The following is a 22,704-nucleotide window of genomic DNA, read 5'->3' on the forward strand; positions in this document are numbered from 1 at the left end:
TGAAGAATCAATAAAGTATAAAATTTTTATTTTGCTTAAGGTGGATTAGTGATAGAGAAGCAGTGCTTTGATCCCAACTGTACACACATTGTCGTGGGACATCCACTTCGAAACGAGAAGTATTTAGCCTCAGTAGCAGCTGGGAAGTGGGTGCTTCATCGCTCCTACCTTGAGGCATGCAGGATTACTGGGCGCTTTGTGCCGGTGTGTATTCCAAGTAATGTAAAGAGTCATTTTTCTCAAAGTGTAAATGTTTTAATAATTGATTCTGGCACAGATACTGACCATGTAATTGAAGTAACCACATGTGACAGATTATACCAATTTTATACGGTCCACATTAACAGTTGAAGCAAAAAAAATTCAGAAACCACAGACCCAGATTCTTAGATACAACAGTTTTATTTTCTGTAATCTGAATATAGGGTTATCTGTTTCTTAGAAATTTATTCAGTATATTTCTGATGTCTAATTAAAAGCCAGGTATTCTTGACTCTAATCTGATGCTAAATCAATCTGTGGTTCCTCCGTGCTCATAAACTGGTGATTCTCTGTATTTATAACAATTGAATGTATAGCTTTTAACTCTTACTAAATTGTGGACTCCTTGAGGACATTTTGTAAGAACTCACAAGTTTATTGTTCAAATTCTCTAGGAAGAAGACTATGAATGGGGAACTAGTTCCATACTTGATGTTTTGACTGGAATCAGTGTACAGCAACGAAGACTAGCACTTGCAGCAATGAGATGGAGAAAAAAAATTCAGCAAAGACAAGAATCAGGCATTGTTGAGGTATTAACATATATAATTATGTAGGAAGTATAAATGGAGTCAATGTCATGATTATTTTAGATTTTAATTTTTTTTTAAGAGAATGTACTTAACAAAATAATAATTCTGTTTGTCTTTTATCCCTTGACCGATCTACTTAGTTTGGGCATTCTAAATTGAGCTTAGTGGCAATTCCTCATTCTTCTAATTGTGATCAACAGTAAGATGGCTCTTTCAAAACAATTTATGTGTGTAAAATGTGACCCACACTGTATTTCTTCCAAAGAATATTTTCACTGTCTAACTTCAGGAGTTCTTACTTGGGGTCCACAGGCTCTCCCAGAGGAGTTTATAAATTAAAAGGGAATGCCATACCTTTGGATGGAGGAAAAATGCATCTTTTTTTTTACCAATGTGTAATAGAAAGTCAGCATTTCCTTTCATTATATAAATCTAGGCAACAAATCACAGCACTCTTAATAGTACCTGTGACTTTGCCCCACCAGACATCAGGTATTTTTACTTTGCATTATAATTGCTAGTACCTTGAAATACTATTTACACTCATCACTACTTTAAAATTATAGTTTTCAACTACCACTAGATCTTTTAATTGAATGCATTAATAATAGAAACACATCTATTATGTCACAAAATATTTTAAATTTTCAATAAGATGGTTTCCTTTGTAATCCTTTATACTTTATTTTGAACACTAAGAAAATGTCCATGTGGTATGGAAATTACATCTCAAAAAAGCTTGTTATTTTTAAAAAATTATTTAGAAAACAGATCCATAGGTTTTACCAGGCTGCAGAAGGAGTCCATGGCTCACAAAAAGTTTAAGAACCCTTCAGTTAAGTAATTTTTTTATGTTGTATTCTGAGTTCTCTACTATCTCCAAGTCCTTAGAAACCTTGATTCCCTTTTAGAGTAATTCCACTGGTTTTTTGTTAATTGTTTTCCTGCTTAAATATTATGTTTCTAATTTGCAAACATTTTCAAGAGAAATAGAATGGAAGCTTCATCTAATCTAAGAAGCTGTGCTTTAAGCTTTACCCTAGATTAATTTAAGAAAAAAATACTAGAAAAGACTAAACAAAAGTCAGGTTCCTTTGTTTTAATGTCACCTAATCATTGAATCGTTTTCCTTCATTCTTCAAGTATTTGTTGATGGCCTACTGTGTGCCAGACACCATGGCTCTGTGTTTCAAAGAATTCTGATCAGAGACAATTACCACTGTGGTGAAAATTAAAGGTTATAAGATTATTTGTTGACATAAAACAGTCTACATATAAAATATTATCTGTGTTATTTTGTCATTTATTTTCCAAATAATTTCAAAACTGTTTTTCTGTTTCATTGTGTAGGGAGCATTTAGTGGGTGGAAAGTTATCTTACATGTTGATCAGTCCCGAGAAGCAGGATTCAAACGCCTTCTTCAGTCTGGAGGAGCAAAAGTTTGTATTAAATCAACTTACTGAATTTTTTATGTGAATTATTTTCTAACTAGGGTTGCTGTGTTCAGTATTTGATTTCCTTTACTTTTGAGGTTGTAGTCCTTAAGTACAGATTATACAGTTGAACTACTTTGGGACACTGACAGATTGTAATGCTTCTTATTTTTTCATTAGGTGCTACCTGGTCATTCTGTACCTTTATTTAAAGAAGCCACACATCTCTTTTCTGACTTTAATAAACTAAAACCAGATGACTCAGAACTTAATATAGCAGAAGCTGCTGCCCAGAATGTGTACTGCTTGAAAACAGAATACATTGCTGATTATCTTATGCAGGTTTGTAAGATTCTGTCCTTGACCTTCTCATTACCAGAGATATGCTTATATGCATAGAAAAGTAACTGCACAGTAAAGTCCACAGCTTGTTACTAATAGAATGGTAGTCTCCTGTTACCCTCCTCAATTCAACCCCTTTCAATTTCACTCTCTTTTATTACACATAGTAAACCATTTAGCTTATAGTTAAATGTTACATGGGTCATATTACCTCGAAAAGCCTTAAATGTGCCCATAAAAATGTTGGAATATAAAGAAAGCAGCAATTGTTTCCAGGAGTCCAAGGAGAAAATTTATCCAAGGCTTCTTTAATTTTTTGACCTTTTGCATTGATACATAGCAAATACCTGTATTACACAATAAGATAAATCAAGCATATGGAGGTTTCACTACAGTCCTATTCAGAATTGACCTAAGTTATATGATTTGAGTGGGCAAAGAAAAATCTTACTGACAACAGAGTGCTAAGATGTTATCAGGAATCAGCATGATATAACACATGATCATAAATGTCTTACTACAAAGGATTTCAAACAGATGGTTTAGAAGAAGGGGAAGCCAAAACCCAGCCTGCCATGTGGTTTTTGCTACTTACGTGTTTGAGAGTTGCTCAGGGTTTAAAAGGAAAATGCCTAAAACATAAATATGAAGCCTTTGTCACAAAGCAGTAGGGCATACTGATTAGGGTAAGCCAGTACTAACTCTCCTTGAACACCTAAATAACTTTTTTAAAAGCTTGATTTTTTTGAGACATGAGATTTAAAAATTTTACCCAGTGGGAAAAGAGGCAGACTTTGGGAGAATGTAGAGAACTCAAATCTCATATCTCTCCCCTCTAAAAGTTCTTAATCATTTCAGGTGTACAACTGCCATCTAAAACAAGAAACAATATTAATAGCCTATACTGTGCTGCGCTGAGTATATAAAGTATATGTACTGGTTAAAGAATAGCAAAATGTCATCTAGGTGCCCATGTTAAGAAATAGAAGATTAGTTAGACCCATAGTTGCTCCCAGTTCTTCCTCCCAATTTCATCTCCCTCCTTTCGCACCAGAAGAAATCAGCATCTGCTTTGGTTATTTGTGTCCCTGCCTTTCTCACGCTTGTAATGTGTGCCAGGTGCTAGCTATCTGGAGGAATATGTTGGAAGAAAACTGCTTTGTATTTCTATGTCTAAGCTTATCATTGACCTATCTCTTAACTCTCAGGAATTGGTCAAAACAGAACTCTTCTGTGGGATGAAGCAACAGGCTAAGGAGAGGAGAGCAGCAAGTTTGCAGTTAAGATAAGCCAAGCTCAGATAAGACTGATACAGGCTCACTCCAGTGTTCTGACCTCAGTTTAAAAACCAGGTGCAGTGGGTGCAGAGATCTTAGTGATGACAACCTTCAATATGTCCTTAGTCCCATTGCTCTAGTCTGGATGGTCACCCTCTGATTCTATCATCCCTACGCTGCTATCATCCCAGGATCTCCATTCATCATCCTTTATCTTTCTTCTCTATTTTAGCTCCTGTTTCTGAATCCCATGTCATCCTGATCTCTCTCATTTTGATGGAGTTCATCTTTTAGTAACTCTGAGAAAGCACATGGGAGATAAATTGTTTGGGACTTTCTATATGTGAAATTCTTTTTCCTATATGCACACTTTACTTACTGATAGTTTGGCTGGGCATCAAATTCTATGTTGGAAACTATTTTTTCTGAGACTTTTGATTGCTTATCTCCTTGTATCTAGTATTGCTATTGGTCCAAAGCTATTCTCATTCATGATCCTTTATATGTAACTAAACTAGTAGGATGTTCTTTTTGTCCCAGTTTTCTGAAATTGCAAAGTAATATGCCATTATGTTTTTATTTTTCTGTTTATATTACTGGGCACTTGGTAGGCCCCTTCTGGTCTATTGACTCATCTTTCAGTTCTGGGAAATCTTGAATTATTTCAAAAAATTTGTTTTTCTCCATTTGCTGTCCTCTCTGGTGCTTCTATTTACATATTGGATTCTTTATTATTTCTCACCTATTTCAGTCTTCACTTTTTTTTTTTATATCATTAATCTACAATTACATGAGGAACATTATGTTTACTAGTCAGTCTTCACTTTTTGAGAGAATCCCTCAGGTCAATCTTCCACTCCTATCAATTTCTTCATTTTCCTATTATGGTTTTAGAAATCAAGGCCCTTTTTTTTAGTTTTTTGAATTTACATTTTATTGTTTTAGTAACATCATCTTTTTGTTTTGTAGATGTAATGCATTAGCTTTCAGAGGTTTTATTGGTGTCTTTTAAAGATTTTTTCATCTCTAAGTTTCTGCTTCCAACCAGGCTGCCTTTTCTTGTTTGAGTCTTTATCTTCCATGTTAGATGAATTTATCTGGTAATTCCCAGTTTTCTGTCATGATTAAGAGTAGGGGATAATAAGCTGATTGGAAGTATTGAGCACATAATTGGGTCTTGTCAGTATTGAGCTGAGTGAAATAATCTCGGTGAACCAATTATTGGGGACCCTCTCCTAGGTTCATACCTTCATGTGCTTCTTGAATTGTTTTAGTTTAATCCAGACAGAAGTCTTCCAATCTGAATAAGGGGATTGATGCCCTTTTTTTAAATTGATAAATAACATTATATAGTTGCAAGTATCTAATATGATTCAATATATACATATATTGCAAAATGATCACCACAATAAATCTAGTTAACATTCATCACCACACAGTTACAAATTTTTTTCCTTAAGATGAGAAACTTCAAAGATTGACTCTCTTAGCAACTTTCAAGTATACCACACAGTATTATTAGCTGTAGTCATTATGCTATTTGTTATATCCCCATTAATTAAAATTTATTTTATAACAGGAAATCTGCACCTTGTAACCACGCATTCCACCCAACACTCTCCCCACACCTCCAGCAACCATAAATCTCTTCTTTGTATCTGTTGAGTGTTGTTTTAGATTCCACTTAAAAGTGGTCCTCATTTTTATGGCTACACACACACACACACACGCGCGCACGTGCACATACACACACACACACACACACACACACACACTTCTTTATCCATTCATCCACTGATGGACACTCAGGTTGTTCCTTGCTATTGTAAATAAGGCTTCAGTGAGTGTGGGTATCTGTGTTTCTGTTTCTTTTATATAAATACCCAGAAGTGGAATTAATTGCTGGATCATATGATAGTTCTGTTTTTAATTTTTTGTGTTCTCCATTATAGATGTACCAATTTACATTCCCACCAACAAAGTGTGAAGGTTCCCTTTTCTCCACATGCTCACCAACACTGCTTATTTCTTGTCTTTTTGATGATAACCATTCCAACAGGTGGGAGGTGATGCCTTGTGGATTTGACTTGAATTTCCCTATTGACTAGTGATATAGAACTTCTTTCGTGTACCTGTTGGCTATCTGTATGCCTGGTTTGGGAAAATGTCTATTCAGATCCTCTGCCTATTTTTTAATTCGATTATTTGGGGGGAGGGAGTTGTTATTGAATTATATGAGTTCTTTATACGTTTTGGATATTAACCCCTTATCAGATAAATGACTGCAAATATTTTCTCTCACTGGCATGTTGCCTTTTCATTTGTTGATGGTTTTCTTTGCTGAAAACCTTTCAGAAGCCTTTTAGTTTGATGAAGTCCCACTTGTTTATTTTTGCTTTTGTTGCTTTTGCTTTTGGTGTGTCAGATCCAAAAAATCATCACCAAGACTGATGTTAAGGAATTCAGCATATGTTTTCTTCTAGGAGTTTTGTGGTTTTAGGTCTTAGGTTCAAGTCTTTAATTCATTTTGAGTTCATTTTTGTGTATGCCATTCAGGTAATGGTCCAGTTTCATTCTTTTTGCACATGGCTGTTGAGTTTTCCCAACACTATTTCTTGAGGAGACAAATCCTTTCCCCATTGTGTATTCTTCGCTCCTTTGTCATAAGCAAATTGATTTGTATGTTTGGTTTATTTCTGGGCTCTGTAGTCTGTTCCATTGATTAGTGTCTGTTTTTATGCCAATACCATGCTGTTTTGATTACAATAACTTTGTGATATGGTTTGAAATCAGAGAGCATGATGCCTCCAGCTTTGTTCTTCTTTCTCATGATGGCTTTGGCAATTTAGGGTCTGTGTGGTTCCATACAAATTTTAATATTGTTTGTTCTATTTCTGTGAAAAATGGCACTGGCATTTCGATAGGGACTGCACTGAATCTATTGATTGCTGTGGGTAATATGGATGTTTTGACAGTGTTAATTCTTCCAATCTGTGAACATGGAATATCTTTCCATTTATTGTGTCATCTTCAGTTGTTTTTTAAATCAATGTGTTACAGTTTTCAGAGTACAGGCCTTTCAGTCCTTGGTTAAATTTATTCCTAGTTTATTCTTTTTGATGCAATTATAAATGGGATTTTATTCATCTCTTTTAAAGTCATTAGGTTTTTAAAACTTACATCTTTATATTTAAAATGGCTTTCTTGTAAACATGCTGTAGTTATACCTTGCTTTTTTATTCTTTGGAATATTTACTCCATCTGTAATTATTACTATGATTAGAGTTAGGTTTTTTTACCATTTGTTTTTGGTTTGTCTCCCTTGTTGTTACTTTTTTTTGCCCTTTTCAGGAGTATTAATTCAGTATTTAGAATTCTTTGTCATCCATTGTCTTTTTAAAGCAAAAACCTCTGCTTTTTTTGGTGGGTAGTATAGGGCATATTTTACTCTACAGATTACAATTTTCATAATATCTAAAGTTAACATTTTGCTACTTCACATAAAATGTAGAAATCTTGCAACCTCCCCTAATCTTTAAATCAGGTACAGTAAACTATAACCTGCAGAACAAATCCAGCCAAGTGTTCTTGGGTTTTTTTTCTGTTTTTACAAATAAAGCTTAAATGGAATACAGACACATTCAGCCATTTACATATTTTCTGTGGCTGCTTTTGTACTACATGGCAGAGTTGAGTAGTTGCAACAGAGATTGTCTATCCCACACAGCCTAAAGTAATGTCTGGACCTTTGTAGAAAAGGTTTGCTGGCCCCTGCTTTATGCTAGGGTTGTCATGTTTTACATTTATCTGTTTTAGCCCTGGAATGCCGTGTTTTACTTTGAACAGTTATGTGTATTTTGAGGAAGTTAAAAGGAAAAAAGTATTTTATATTTACCCTGACATACACCATTTTGAGTATTGTTTCCAGGGTTCTATCTGGTACCATTTTTTTCTTCAGCCTGAAGAACTTTCTTTAGTTTTTAGTACAAGTCTGATGGGAACCAGTTCATTTTCTTTTATTTGAAAATGTCTCTTTTACTTTTATTCTTGAAGGATCTTTTTGCAGGATACAGAACTTGAGGTGATAGATTGTTTTCTTCTAGTACTTGAAAGACTTCTCTCTCTGCTGGCCTCCATTATTTCTGATGAGAAATCAGTGGTAATTTGAACTATTCCCCTGTATGCAATGTGTCTTTTACCTTCCTGACTGCTCTCAGGATTTTCTTTTCATCTTTGGTTTTCAGCCATTTATATTTGCAGAGGTAGCTTCTGTGTATTGATTCTGCTTGTGTCTGCAGAGCTCATGAATCTGTAAACTTACCTGTTTTGCCAAGTTTGAGAAATTTTAGCCATTATTTCCTCATTCTACTATTTTCCTCTGCTCCACTCTTTCCTGAAAATTCAGGTAACTTACATTATACCTTTTGATAATGCTCCACAGGTCCCTAAGACTATGTTCACTTACTTACAATCATTTTTCTCTGTGTTCTTCTGATTAGCTAAGTCCTATTTATCCAAATTCATTGTAATTTTTTCCTGTTATCTTCATTCACTTATATCTATCCAGTAAAATTTTATTTAGATACCATTTTTTATAACTAGAGTCTCTATATGGTTCTATTTTTATGGTTTCTGTTTTTCTGCTGAGACTCCCTCTTTTCTTTAAATTCAAGCATATTTTCCTTTACATCATTGAGCATTGTTATAATAACTACATTGGAATCCTCTACTGTTTCCAACATATGAGTCATGAGCAAGATGTTTTTTATAACTAAACTTTCTATTTTAAGGTAATTGTAGATTTACATGAGTTGTAGGAATCCCTGAACACTTACCCCGGTTTCTCACAATAGGTAACATTTTGCAAAAACTATAGTATAATACTACAATCAGGATACTTTTGTTGAGACAGTCCAAGCTTACGCAGATTTCCCATTTTACTTCTACTCATATGCATGTATATTTAGTTCTCTGCAGTTCTATCATGTGTAAGTTGGTCTACCACCACAGTCAAGATACAGAACAGTTCTGTCACTACAAGAATCCCTCATTTTGCCCTGTCTTAACTATACCCTTGCCTCACCCTCTTCCCCCAGCTATCTTCTACCTGGTCACCACTGATCTGTCCATTTCTATATCACTTTTTACACCTCAAATAAATGGAATCAGTGTAATAACCTTTGGGGACTTCTGTCACGTTCCTCAGAGGTGAGGTGTACCATATCCCTGAGGGTTCTTGGCTGCCCCTCCACAGGGAACAGCAGCACTAATCTCTTCATTTCTTTCAGCCCTACCTTGAATCTCCTGAACATGCATGATTAGGGGTCAAGCAAACTATATCTTGAAGTGTCAGAGTTCATAACAGTGCTTGGGGCTCTCTGGTGCCTCCTTCCTGGGATTCCCACTGCATTTTCTGTTGGTCATCATTGCCCTCCTGTCCTCTGATTCTTCAAGCCATTAATACTTGAGTCTTAGCCAGCCCATATGACACAGATCGGGACCATAAAAAATGAAAAGGAGAAATTCACCCTATACCATTCCCTTCTGATGAATGATAACACCCCTCTAGTAAATGTCTGATTTTCTTTCTCCTCCAATCTTTTATGGGAGTTATAGTTGTTATCTATGGAAGAGTTGAATCAAAAGGCCCTTGCCCAGTATTTTGTGGTGATTCATTTTCATGTTATCTACTCTGTTATATTGCCAGAAAATCATTTAGGTTAGAATATGGTTATGAGTAAGAAAAATGCAAGGGTTTTAAAGTCAAGCAGAAAAGTGTGTAAACTTTGGCTTTGCTTCTGGCTAGTTATGTATAACATTGTGTTATTGAACCTTTATCTCTAAGGTGGTGAATAAAAAGCACCTCATGTTTACCATAAGGATTAAGTAAAAAGTAAGACAGATTTTCAAAGATTTACATTAAGCATTGTAAGTCTTAGACTTAAATGATAGCTTTTAACTATTTTTCCCTATTGTCCATATTCTGTATTTTAATCCATTTTACAGATGAAGCCGTTATTAAGATGTGATTTAACCCCATGCTGCCTGAATTATAAACTCATTTTCTGATACAAGGTGAGAGTTTGTCACACAGGGCCCATTATTCACTACATGTGACAAGCACTACATAGCATATCTTGAGAGACAAATGTTTATGTTTTTCTGGTCAAAAGGCAGAGTTAAGGAATCTATCACCTGGTCATTTGATAGTTTGAAATCTAAAAAACAAAAAAAAAAAAGGAAAATATTACTTTTTGTCCTTTTGTAGGAATCCCCTCCTCCAGTAGAAAATTACTGTCTACCAGAAGCTGTTTCATTTCTTCAGAATAATAAGGAACCTGGATTATCACAAAAGAGGAAAGCTCCAACAGACAAAAATAAAACCAAACGACCTAGAGTGAACTAAATATGCTTAGTTATCACTTTAAATGTTTTTAAAATTGAAAGCCTGAATGTTGCTGTGATGGATTTGTATGGTAATTTAAAGACAAGTATCTGAAGAATTCAGTTTCAGAGTGTAATGATGAACCTGTTTGAAATTAGTTTTTTACACCTGAAGTTTTAATCACTGAAATATCAACCATTCCTGAATGGAAACTTATTGAAATAACAAAACACAACTCCTCAGCTGCCTTATCATTAAACCACATTGAAGTATGTATGGGGTTTTTGCTTGTTTATTTTCTTATAAATATCTGAGGCTGTAGCTTACTGGGAGTTTTAGCAACGTGATGAATTTTGCCATTAAAATGTCTGCTTTAATTCATAACAAGGAAGTAGTCATTTGGGATTTATTCATGTTTTCCCTGATGTTTATCTTTTCGCCATTTTACATCTTTTCACATGAGCCTGAGCACAAGATTTAATGAGGAACCGAGGCTTTAAACTAAATCTGTGTGTATATATGTATATGCATGTTTGTACAAATATCCATGATGTTTGCCAAGTTTGGGTGTAAAAACTTGGAAAATAAAGACAATAAATAAAAGTAGTTACTCAATTTAGTTCAGATAAGTTTTTAAAAGAAAAGCATTCTGTTATCCATTTTCTTGTTGAAGCAGTAATTTCTAAAACTTACTATGATAAGAAAATTGTGGAGATTAAAGATGGCGGTGTGAAAGGTAAGACAGAAACCCTCCCAAAACCACATATAGTACAAAAATATAGTTAATGCAACTAATCCTAAAAGAACAACAGAAAAGAACACTGCACCAGACTACATACACCTGGAGAACAGAGCAGACCTCAGGAAAAGGCACCAGTGCCGCTCCCCTGCAACCCCCATCATCATATCACTCCAAGGGCTGAGCAGCTCCAGAGACAATAGCTTCTGGGCACTAGAAGGCGCCACATACAAATATGAAACATTAAAGATACCTGGTTCTAACAAAAATCTCACAAACACCAGAAAAAGGCCCAAGTGAAACTGAACTCACCACTCTTCCTGAAGAGAGTTCAAAATAAAACTCATAAACATGTTCATGGAGGTACAGAAAAATATTCAAGAACTCATGGATGAATTTAGGATAGAGATTCAATCATTAAGAAATTCCATTGCTGAAATGAAACATAAAAAGGAGGGAGTTAAAAGCAGATTAGACATAGTAGAGGAGATGGTAAATGGAATAGAAATTAGAGAAGAGGGATACAAAGAAGCTGAGGCACAAAGAGAAAAAAGGATCTCTAAGAATGAAAGAATACTGACAACTATGTGACCAATCCAAACAGAACAATATTTGCATTATAGGGGTACCAGAAGAAGAAGAGATAAAAAGGGATAGAAAGTCTTTGAGGAAGTAATTGCTGAAAACTTCCCAAATCTGGGGAAGGAGATTCTCTCTCAGGCCATGGAGGTGCACATATATCCCAACACAAGTGACCCAAGGAAGACAACATCAAGACATAATAATTAAAATGGCAACGATCAAGGATAAAGACAGACTTTTAAAAGCAGCTAGAGAGAGGAAAAAGGTCACCTACAAAGGAAAGCCCATGAGGCTATCAGAGCTTTCAACAGAAACCTTACAAGCCAGAAGGGAGTGGCATGATATATTTAATGCAATGAAGCAGAAGGGCTTCGAACCAAGAATACTCTATCTGGCAAGATTATCATTTAAATTTGAAGGAATTAAAAAATTTTCTGATAAGCAAAAGCTGAGAGAATTTACCTCCCACAAACCACCTCAGCAGTGTATTTTGGAGGGACTGCTATAGATGGAAGTGTTCCTAAGGCTAAATAGCTGTCACCAGGGGAAATAAAAACACAGTAAAGAAAGTGTAACAATTACTAAGCAGATACAAAGTCAAATCAACCACACCCAAAGTCAATCAAGGGATAGACAGAGTACAAAATATAATATATAAAGCATGGAGGAGGAAGAAAAAGGAGGGGGAAAAAATAGAACCTTTAGGTTGTGTTTGTAACAGCATACTGAGTTAAATTAGACTGTTGGATAGTAAGGGAATTACCCTTGAAACTTTGGTAACCACGAACCTAAAGCCTGCAATGGCAATAACTACATACCTATTGATAATCACCCTAAATGTAAATGGTCTGAATGCACCAATTGAAAGGCACTGAGTCAGTCACTGAATAGATAAAAAAACAACATCTGTCTGTATGCTGCCTACAAGACACTCAGTTCAAACCTAAACATATACACAGACTGAAAGTAAAGGGAAAAGATGCTTCATGCACTTTAGAATGGAGATTCAATCATTTAGAAATTCCATATCTGAAATGAAACATACAATGGAGGGATTTAAAAGCAGATTAGATGTGGCAGAAGAAACATATGGGATAGAAATTGAAGAGGAAAAAATAGGAGTTGCAGTACTTGTATCAGACAAAATAGACTTCAAAACAAAGAAAGTAACAAGACAAAAAAAGGACATTGCATAATGATAAAGGGGTCAGTCCCAAAAGAGGATATAACTATTATAAATTTATGTGCACCCAACACAGTAGCACCTACACATGTGAAACAAATACTAACAGAATTAAAGGGGGAAATAGAATGCAGTGCATTTATTTTAGGAGACTTCAACACACCACTCACTCCAAAGGACAGATCAACCAGACAGAAAATAAGTAAGGACAGAGAGGCACTGAACAACATATTAGAACAGAAGGACCTAATAGACATCTACCAAACACTCCATCCAAAGCAACAAGATACACATTCTCAAGTGCACATGGAACATTTTCAAGAATAGATCATATACTAGGCCACAAAAAGAGCCTCAGTAAATTCAGAAACATTGAAATTACACGAACCAGCTTCTCAGATCACAAAGGTATGAAACTAGAAATAAATTACACAAAGAAAATGAAAAAGCCCACAAACACATGAAGGCTTAATAACATGCTCCTAAATAATACATGGATCAACGATCAAATTAAAAAGATCAAGCAATATATGGAGACAAATGACAACAATAATTCAACACCGCAAAGTCTGTGGGACGCAGCAAAGGCCATGCTAAGAGGGAAATATACTGCAATACGGGCCTACATCAGGAAAGAAGAACAATCCCATATGAACAGTCTAAACTCACAGTTAATGAAACTACAAAAAGAAGAACAAATGAGGCCCAAAGTCAGTAGAAAGAGGGACATAATAAAGATTAGAGCAGAAATAAATAAAATTGAGAAGAATAAAACAATAGAATCAATGAAAGCAGGAGCTGGTTCTTCAAGAAAATAAAATAGATAAACCCCTAGCCAGACTTATGAAGAAGAAAAGTCTACACACATAAACAGAATCAGAAATGTGAAAGGAAAAATGACTATGGACACCACAGAAATACAAAGAATTATGTGAGAATACTGTGAAAAATTACATGCTAACTGGATAAGCTAGAAGAAATGAACAACTTTCTAGAAAAATACAGCCTTCCAAGGCTGACCCAGGATGAAACAAAATCTGACTAGAGCAATTACCAGCAATGAATTGAATTAGTAATCAGAAAAGTACTTAAGAACAAAACCCCTAGACAAGATAGTTGCACTCCTGAATTTTATCAAACATTTAGTGAGGACCTAATACCCATACACCTTAGAGTTTTCCAAAAAGTAGAAGAGGAGGGAATACTTCCAAACTCATTCTACGAGACCAACATCACTCTAATACCAAAACCAGGCAAAGACACCACAAAAAAATAAAATTACAAACCAATATTCCTGATGAACATGGATGCAAAAATACTCAACAAAATATTAGCAAACCGATGGGAGAAGCCAACATTGTAGCATGAGTAGAGCAGCAGAAATCTCCTCCCAAAACCATATATATATTTAAAAATAGAACAAATACAACTATCCCTAAAAGAGAGACCAGAAGACAAAGGACAACACCCAGACTACATCAACACCTGCAAGAACCCTGCACCTCACAAAGGGGGTAAGATACAAGCCATGGCCTGGCAGGACCCGAGCGCCCCTCACCCCAGCTCCCAGCGGGAGGAGAGGAGTCGGAGCGGGGAGGGAGAGGGAGCCCAGGACTGCTAAATACCCAGCCCTAGCCATCCGCACCAGAGCGCAGACACAGTGCATGGTGTACTGGATACTAGGGAAACAGTACAGTAAAACCTGCAAGCAGGTCCCCGCAGCCGGTGACCCTGGGACAAAAAAAAGCGAGTGTTTTTTGAAAGACTTAAAGGGACAAGGACCCCACAGCTGGACGGAAGTGTCCCGGGACACTCAGCCCAGAAGCTGGGAATCCCAGGGAACTCCAGGCGCCCTAACCCCCTGGGCAGCAGCAGAGCTCTGAGGCCCCTCATGGCAATAAACAGCCACCATTACCCCTCCAAACAGCCCCGCCATAGCGGAGCAGCAGCCTGAGGCTGGCCACGCCCACAGCAGATGCATGCAGAGCTTCCTTCACAGTGGCCAGGCAAGAATCAGAGACCCCATCTGTGCACAGCTGCCCAGCACAAGCTGCTAGGGGTCGCCGTTCTCCCAGGAGAGGAAGGCCACAAACTAGCAAGAAGGGACGTTCTCCCAGCCGACACATGCACCAGCTCCCCACAACTACCTCTATCACCATGAAAAGGCAAAAGAATTTGATCCAGACCAAAATCACACAGACAACCCCTGAGAAGGAGCTTGGAGAGAGAGATCTAACCAATCTCCCTGAAAAAGAATTCAAAATAAAGGTCATAACCATGCTGATGGAGCTGCAGAGAAAAATGCAAGAGCTAACGCAAAGTAGGGAGGGAGATTAGAGAAATAAAACAATCTCTGGAAGGATTTAAAAGCAGAATGGGTGAGATGCAAGAAGCCATTGATGGAATAGAAACCAGAGAACAGGAATGCATAGAAGCTGATGTAGAGAGATAAAAGGATCTCCAGGAATGAAAGAATATTAAGAGAACTGTGTGACCAATCCAAAAGGAACAATATCTGCATTATAGGGGTACCAAAAGAAGAAGAGAGAGAAAAAGGGATAGAAAGTGTGTTTGAAGAAATAATTGCTGAAAACTTCCCTAAACTGGGGGACGAAATAGCCACCCAGACCACAGAAGTACACAGAAATCCCAACAGAAGGGACCCAAGGAGGACAACACCAAGACACATAATAATTAAAATGGCAAAGATCAAAGACGAGGACAAAGTATTAAAGGCAGCCAGAGAGAGAAAAAAGGTCACCTACAAAGAAAAAACCCATCAGGCTATCATCAGACTTCTCAACAGAAACCTTACAGGCCAGAAGAGAATGGCATGATATATTTAATGCAATGAAACAGAAGGGCCTTGAACCAAGGATACTGTATCCAGCACGATTATCATTTAAATATGAAGGAGGGATTAAACAATTCCCAGACAAGCAAAAGTTGAGGGAATTTGCCTCCCACAAACCACCTATACAGGGTATTTCAGAGGGACTGCTCTAGATGGGGGCACACCTAAGGCTAAATACATGTCATCAGAGAAAATAAAATGACAGCAAAGAAAGGAGACCAACCAAATACTAACTAAAGGCAAAAAATAAAATCAACTACCCACAAAAGCAGTCAAAGGAAACACAAAAGAGCACAGAATAAAACACCCAACATATAAAGAATGGAGGAGGAGGAATAAGAAGGGAGAGAAATAAAGAATCATCAGACAGTGTTTATAATAGCTCAATAAGCGAGTTAAGTTAGACAGTAAGATACTAAAGAAGCTAACCTTGAACCTTTGGTAACCAGGAATCTAGAGCCTGCAATGGCAATAAGTACATATCTTTCAATAATCACCCTAAATGTAAATGGACTGAATGCACAATCAAAAGACACAAAGTAATAGAATGGATAAAAAAGCAATACCCATCTATATGCTGCTTACAAGAGACTCATGTCAAACCCAAAGACATGCACAGACTAAAAGTCAAGGGATGGAAAAAGATATTTCATGCAAACAACAAGGAGAAAAAAGCAGGTGCTGCAGTACTAGTATCAGACAAAATAGACTTCAAAACAAAGAAAGTAACAAGAGACAAAGAAGGTCATTACATAATGATAAAGGGCTCAGTCCAACAACAGGATATAACCATTATAAATATATATGCACCCAACACAGGAGCACCAGCATATGTGAAACAAATAATAACAGAATTAAAGGAGGAAATAGAATGCAATGCACTCATTTTAGGAAACTTCAACACACCACTCACTCCAAAGGACAGATCCACCAGACAGAAAATAAGTAAGGACACAGAGGCACTGAACAACACAGTAGAGCAGATGGACCTAATAGACATCTATAGAACTCTACATCCAAAAGCAACAGGATACACATTCTTCTCAAGTGCACATGGAACATTCTCCAGAATTGGTCACATACTAGGCCACAAAATGAGCCTCAGTAAATTCAAAAAGATTGAAATTCTACCAATCAACTTTTCAGACCACAAAGGTATAAAACTAGAAATAAATTGTACAAAGAAAGTAAAAAGGCTCACAAACACATGGAGGCTTAACAACATGCTCCTAAATAATCTATGGATCAAATGACCAAATTAAAATAGAGATCAAGCAATATGTGGAAACAAATGACAACAACATAAAGCCCCAACTTCTGTGGGACACAGCAAAAGCAGTCTTAAGAGGAAAATATATAGCAATCCAGGCATATTTAAAGAAGGGTCAACAATCGCAAATGAATAGTCTAACGTAACAATTACTGAAATTGGAAAAAGAACAAATGAGGCCTAAAGTCAGCAGAAGGAGGGACATAATAAAGATCAGAGAAGAAATAGAATTGAGAAGAATAAAACAATACAAAAAATCAATGAAACCAAGAGCAGTTTCTTCAAGAAAATAAACAAAATAAATAAGCCTCTAGCCAGACTTATTAAGAGAAAAAGACAATCAAAATACATCAACAATCAGAAACAAGAAAGGAAAAATCACGACGGACCCCGCAGAAATACAAAGAATTATTAGAGAATACTATGAAAACCTATATGCTAAGAAGCTGGAAAACCTAGAAGAAATGGACAACTTCCTAGAAAAATAAAACCTTCCAAGACTGACCAAGGAAGAAACAGAAAATCTAAACAAACCAATTGCCAGCAAAGAAACTGATTTGGTAATCAAAAAACTACCCAAGAACAAAATCCCTGGGCCAGATGGATTTACCTCGTAAGTTTTTCAGACATACAGAGAAGATATAATACCCATTCTCCTTAAAGTTTTCCAAAAAATAGAAGAGGAGGGAATACTCCCAAACTCATTCTATGAAGCCAACATCACCATAATACCAAAAACAGGCAAAGACCCCACCAAAAGAGAAAATTACAGACCAATATCCCTGATGAACATAGACGCATTAAATACTCAAGAAAATATTAGCAAACCGAATTCAAAAATACATCAAAAGGATCATACACCATAACCAAGTGAGGTTCATCCCAGGAATACAAGGATGGTACAACATTCGAAAATCCATCATCATCCACCACATCAATAAAAGGAAGGACAAAAACCACATGATCATCTCCATAGATGCTGAAAAAGCATTTGACAAAATTCAACATCCATTCATAATAAAAACTCTCAACAAATTGGGCATAGAGGGCAAGTACCTCAACATAATAAAGGCCATATATGATAAACCCACAGCTAACATCATACTGAACAGCGAGAAGCTGAAAACTTTTCCTCTGAGATTGGGTACAAGACAGGGATGCCCACTCTCCCCACTGCTATTCAGCATAGTACTGGAGATCCTAGCCATGGCAATTAGACAAAACAAAGAAATACAAGGAATCCAGATTGGTAAAGAACAAATCAAACTGTCACTATTTGCAGATGACATGATATTGTACATAAAAATCCCTAAAGACTCCACTGCAAAGCTACTAGAACCAATATCGGAATTCAGCAACGTTGCAGGATACAAAATTAACACGCAGAAATCTGTGGCTTTCCTATACACTGACAATGAACTAATTGAAAGAGAAATCAGGAAAACAATTCCATTCACAATTGCATCAAAAAGAATAAAATACCTAGGAATAAACCTAACCAAGGAAGTGAAAGACCTATACCCTGAAAACTATAAGACACTCTTAAGAGAAATTAAAGAGGACACTAACAAATGGAAATTCATCCCATGCTCTTGGCTAGGAAGAATTAATATCGTCAAAATGGCCATCCTGCCCAAAGCAATATACAGATTTGATGCAATCCCTATCAAATTACCAACAGCATTCTTCAATGAACTGGAACAAATAGTTCAAAAATTCATATGGAAACACCAGACCCCAAATAGCCAAAGCAATCCTGAGAAGGAAGAATAAAGTGGGGGAGATCTCGCTCCCTAACTTCAAGCTCTACTACAAAGCCACAGTAATCAAAACAATTTGGTACTGGCACAAGAACAGATCCACAGACCAGTGGAACAGAATAGAGACTACAGACATTAACCCAAACATATATGGTCAATTAATATTCAATAAAGGAGCCATGGACATACAATGGGGAAATGACAGTCTCTTCAACAGATAGTGCTGGCACAACTGGACAGCTACATGTAAGAGAATGAAACTGGATCACTGTCTAACCCCATACACAAAAGTAAATTCCAAATGGTTCAAAGACCTGAATGTAAGTCATGAAACCATAAAACTCTTAGAAAAAAACATAGGCAAAAATCTCTTGGACGTAAACATGAGCGACTTCTTCATGAACATATCTCCCCAAGCAAGGGAAACAAAAGCAAAAATGAACAAGTGGGACTATATCAAGCTGAAAAGCTTCTGTACAGCAAAGGACACCATCAATAGAACAAAAAGGTACCCTACAGTATGGGAGAATATATTCATAAATGACAGATCCGATAAAGGGTTGACATCCAAAATATATAAAGGGCTCACGTGCCTCAACAAACCAAAAAGCAAATCATCCAATTAAAAAATGGGCAGAGGAGCTGAACAGACAGTTCTCCAAAGAAGAAATTCAGATGGCCAACAGGCACACGAAAAGATGCTCCACATCGCTAGTCATCAGAGAAATGCAAATTAAAACCACAGTGAGATATCACCTCACACCAGTAAGGCCACCATCCAAAAGACAAACAATGACAAATGTTGGCGAGGTTGTGGAGAAAGGGGAACCCTCCTACACTGCTGGTGGGAATGTAAATTAGTTCAACCATTGTGGAAAGCAGTATGGAGGTTCCTCAAAAAGCTCAAAATAGAAATACCATTTGACTCAGGAATTACACTTCTAGGAATTTACCCTAAGAATGCAGCAGCCCAGTTTGAAAAAGACAGATGCACTGCTATGTTTATCGCAGCACACTTTACAATAGCCAAGAAATGGAAGCAACCTAAATGTCCATCAGTAGATGAATGGATAAAGAAGATTTGGTACATATACACAATGGAATACTATTCAGCCATAAGAAAGAAGCAAGTCCTACTATTTACTACAACATGGATGGAACTAGAGGGTATTATGCTCAGTGAAATAAGTCTGGAAGATAAAGACAAATACAAAATTATTTCCCTCACTTATGGAGTATAACAATGAATCAAAACTGAAGGAAGCAAATAGCAGCCGACTCAGACTCCAAGAAGGGACTAGTGGTTACTAAAGGGGAGGGGCGGGGCAAGGATGGAAAAGGGTATTGTGAGGTATCATGATTGGTTCACATGTTTGTGGGGTCATGGGGAAGACAGTGTAGCTCAGAGAAGACAAATAGGGACTGTGGCATCTTACTACACTGATGGGCAGTGACTGCATTGGGGCATGGTGGGGGGACTTGATAATAAGGGTGAATGTAATAACCACATTGTTTTTCTTGTGAAACCTTCATAAGAGTGTATATCAGTGATACCTTTAAAAACAAAGAAGAAAAGGCAACTGCTTTTTCTGATGTTTGTTTATTCATAATATTGGATTTTAAAAAACTGTTAGGCAGGAAAATAGATATGGGTGGTGTGGAAAGAGAGCCAGAAAAGACTCACAGAGTTCATGAGTTAATGAGTTGAAGCTCAAAGGCCAGGAGTAACTTGTAATGTCCAGATATAAAGTGTGTAACTTTAAATAAAACTTGTACTCTCCTTCACTACTGCCCTTCAATTTTTTGTTGTGGCTGGGACAACAATCGAGGAAAACAATGCCCCCCTGACACCTCTGCTTCATCTAGTCTGCTGTTGAACCCCTCTAGTGTATTTTTCTGTTCAGTTATTGTATTTGGCTCTGTGCCATCTATTTGTTACTTTCTTATATTTTCTCTTTTGAGATTCTCACTTTGTTTATTCATTACTCTCCTAAGCTCGGTGAGTATCTTTATGACCATTATTTTGAACTCTTTATCTGCTAAATTACTTTTTTCCATGTCATTATGGTGACATTTCATCTTGTTCTTTCATTTGAAACATATTTCTCTGTATCTTCTTTTTCCTTGATTCTCTGTATTGGTTTCTGTGCATTAGATAAAACAGCCACGTGTCTTGAAGGAGTACCCTTGTGTAGGAAATGAAACATCATTCAATCCTGCCCTAGTTCTTGGTGGTTTCTCAAATCTTTGTGATAGTCCTAGAAATCTTCTTGATTCTTAGTGGCTCTCAGTAGATGAAGGTGTGCGAAGACCTATCCGTGTCCCAAAGGGGACAATCTCAGCACCTAGATTCAGGCTGATTGGAAGCCACACTCCTGTGCAGCCACTTAAAAAATATACAGATAATAGCTTTTCTTTCAGGGAAAGACTGTGAGTTGGACACTTCTGTCTGTTCCCTCTGTGCTGAGCCCTGGGGTGATAGCCAGTTAAGAACTGTTTGCTGCTGTCCCACTGAACCTGTGAACTTGAGCCCTGTTGGCCACCAGAGCCAGGCTATCAAGGGATATGTCCTCTGGTCAGTAGCCACAAAAGCTGGGGTGCCAGACATCTGCACAAGCTCCTTTCTCAGAAACAATGGTGACTTGGATATGGGAGTTTCGGAGAGTGTGAAGATGGTGCCCACAGGGTCCCCTCCCAGGTCTTTGCAGAGGATTGGAGTCAGCCTGTAGATGTGTGTTTAATTAGAAATCTGCCCCTCAGGCCACAACTACAATGATATGTTAATAGGTATCTTTCACAAAAAGATGGGGTTTCAGATTGCTATGCCTGTGCTGTACCCTGGGAGTATTAGCCAGGCAAGAACTGTTTCTCTGCTATAGTCCTATGGAATCCTCAAGCACAAGCCTCACTGGCTGCCAGAGCCAGGTGATCAAGAGATGTCCCCTGGGTAGCAGCTGAAAAAACTGGGGCACCAGACATGAGCACAAGCTCCTTTATAGGAGATAACAGTGACCTGGAGCAAGGCAGAGGGAGAGTGCAGAGACAGTGTCCACCCTGTGAAGTCTCTGGAGAGGATCTAGTCAACTTTTAGATGTGGCCTGCAAGCAGGCTTCTAATTAAAAACATAACTATAATATATGCTAATAGATTATTTCACAGAAAGACTGGGGGTATGTTTCAGTCTACTGTCCCTGTGATGTGCCCTGGAGGTGGTAGCTAGTTAGGAACTGTTTTCCCACCTGATAAAACCAGCCCATGTGTTTTTTGTTTGGGGGAGGGATGGAAGTATAGTTTATATGATAATTTTGGTATGTAGGAATTTGTGTTGTCCTAAACTTGAATTATCTCAAAGCTGAAATTTTTGGCCTATTCTCTTCAGGGGCAAAAGGAAAATCTGAATTTAAAAATTGGGTTTTGTATCTAGGTTAAGGGCTTTGACCCTTCATTGTCTTGAGCTTGCCTTTTAAAGAATATGAATTGAACTGTTTATGTCAAAATTATGGTCCTGATTCCAGTTTGCCCCTTACATAGAATGAGGTAGCTATGTATTTAGAGGATTGGGGTTGTGCATGTAGTATTTAGTGTTTAGATTTAATAAAGGCTAATGCAATTTTGTAGTTCCAGTAGGTGGTTTTGTTAGGGTGCGGTTTTGTATTTTCCTCAGTTCTTGTCCCTGCTGCAACAAAGCATTGAAGCGCAGAGACACAGTAGGTGAAGCAGAGTAAAAGTTTTATTTAAAGTTATGCACTTAAAGAGAAAGTGCAGGCGACATCAGAGAGGAGGCACCTGAAAGGCTGAAGAGTTTTATTTAAAGTTGTTGGGAGGAATTTGGTTTGGAGACTCAGGGAAGTCAGAGTACAAGGTGAGGAAGGAATGCATAAAAGCAAGAGTGTCAGGGAATGACAAAACAGTGATAAAGGAAGTTCACTGAACTGCTACTCAGCATAGGGCACATCTCCTGCTAACTCCTTAAGACAGTGTCATCTGGTGTCCAGTGTCCACTTGGATCTGCATGGCATAGGAACTGAGTCCCTACCACCCCAGGATTTGGGGGAGCCACAGAGCACTGGATGGAGTCACATTA

The 22,704-nt window shown here is 37.3% G+C and overlaps 1 protein-coding gene across 4 annotated transcripts in view; it reads left to right on the plus strand.

Moving 5' to 3' along the window:
• Positions 1 to 10,506, plus strand: part of TOPBP1 (DNA topoisomerase II binding protein 1) — a 60,939-nt gene extending 50,433 nt beyond the window's left edge. For all 4 annotated transcript variants that reach the window (XM_036892086.2, XM_057497880.1, XM_036892089.2 and 1 more), the window contains 5 exons: positions 41 to 204; positions 657 to 794; positions 2,145 to 2,234; positions 2,409 to 2,570; positions 10,116 to 10,506. In XM_036892086.2, coding sequence (XP_036747981.2) covers positions 41 to 204; positions 657 to 794; positions 2,145 to 2,234; positions 2,409 to 2,570; positions 10,116 to 10,253 — 692 coding nt within the window. In that variant the 3' untranslated portion in view covers positions 10,254 to 10,506. The remainder of the gene's footprint in view (positions 1 to 40; positions 205 to 656; positions 795 to 2,144; positions 2,235 to 2,408; positions 2,571 to 10,115) is intronic.
• Positions 10,507 to 22,704: the final 12,198 nt, after the last annotated feature.

The sequence above is a fragment of the Manis pentadactyla genome, chromosome 1, assembly GCF_030020395.1.
Source record: "Manis pentadactyla isolate mManPen7 chromosome 1, mManPen7.hap1, whole genome shotgun sequence".
In the NCBI taxonomy this organism is placed as follows: domain Eukaryota; kingdom Metazoa; phylum Chordata; class Mammalia; order Pholidota; family Manidae; genus Manis; species Manis pentadactyla.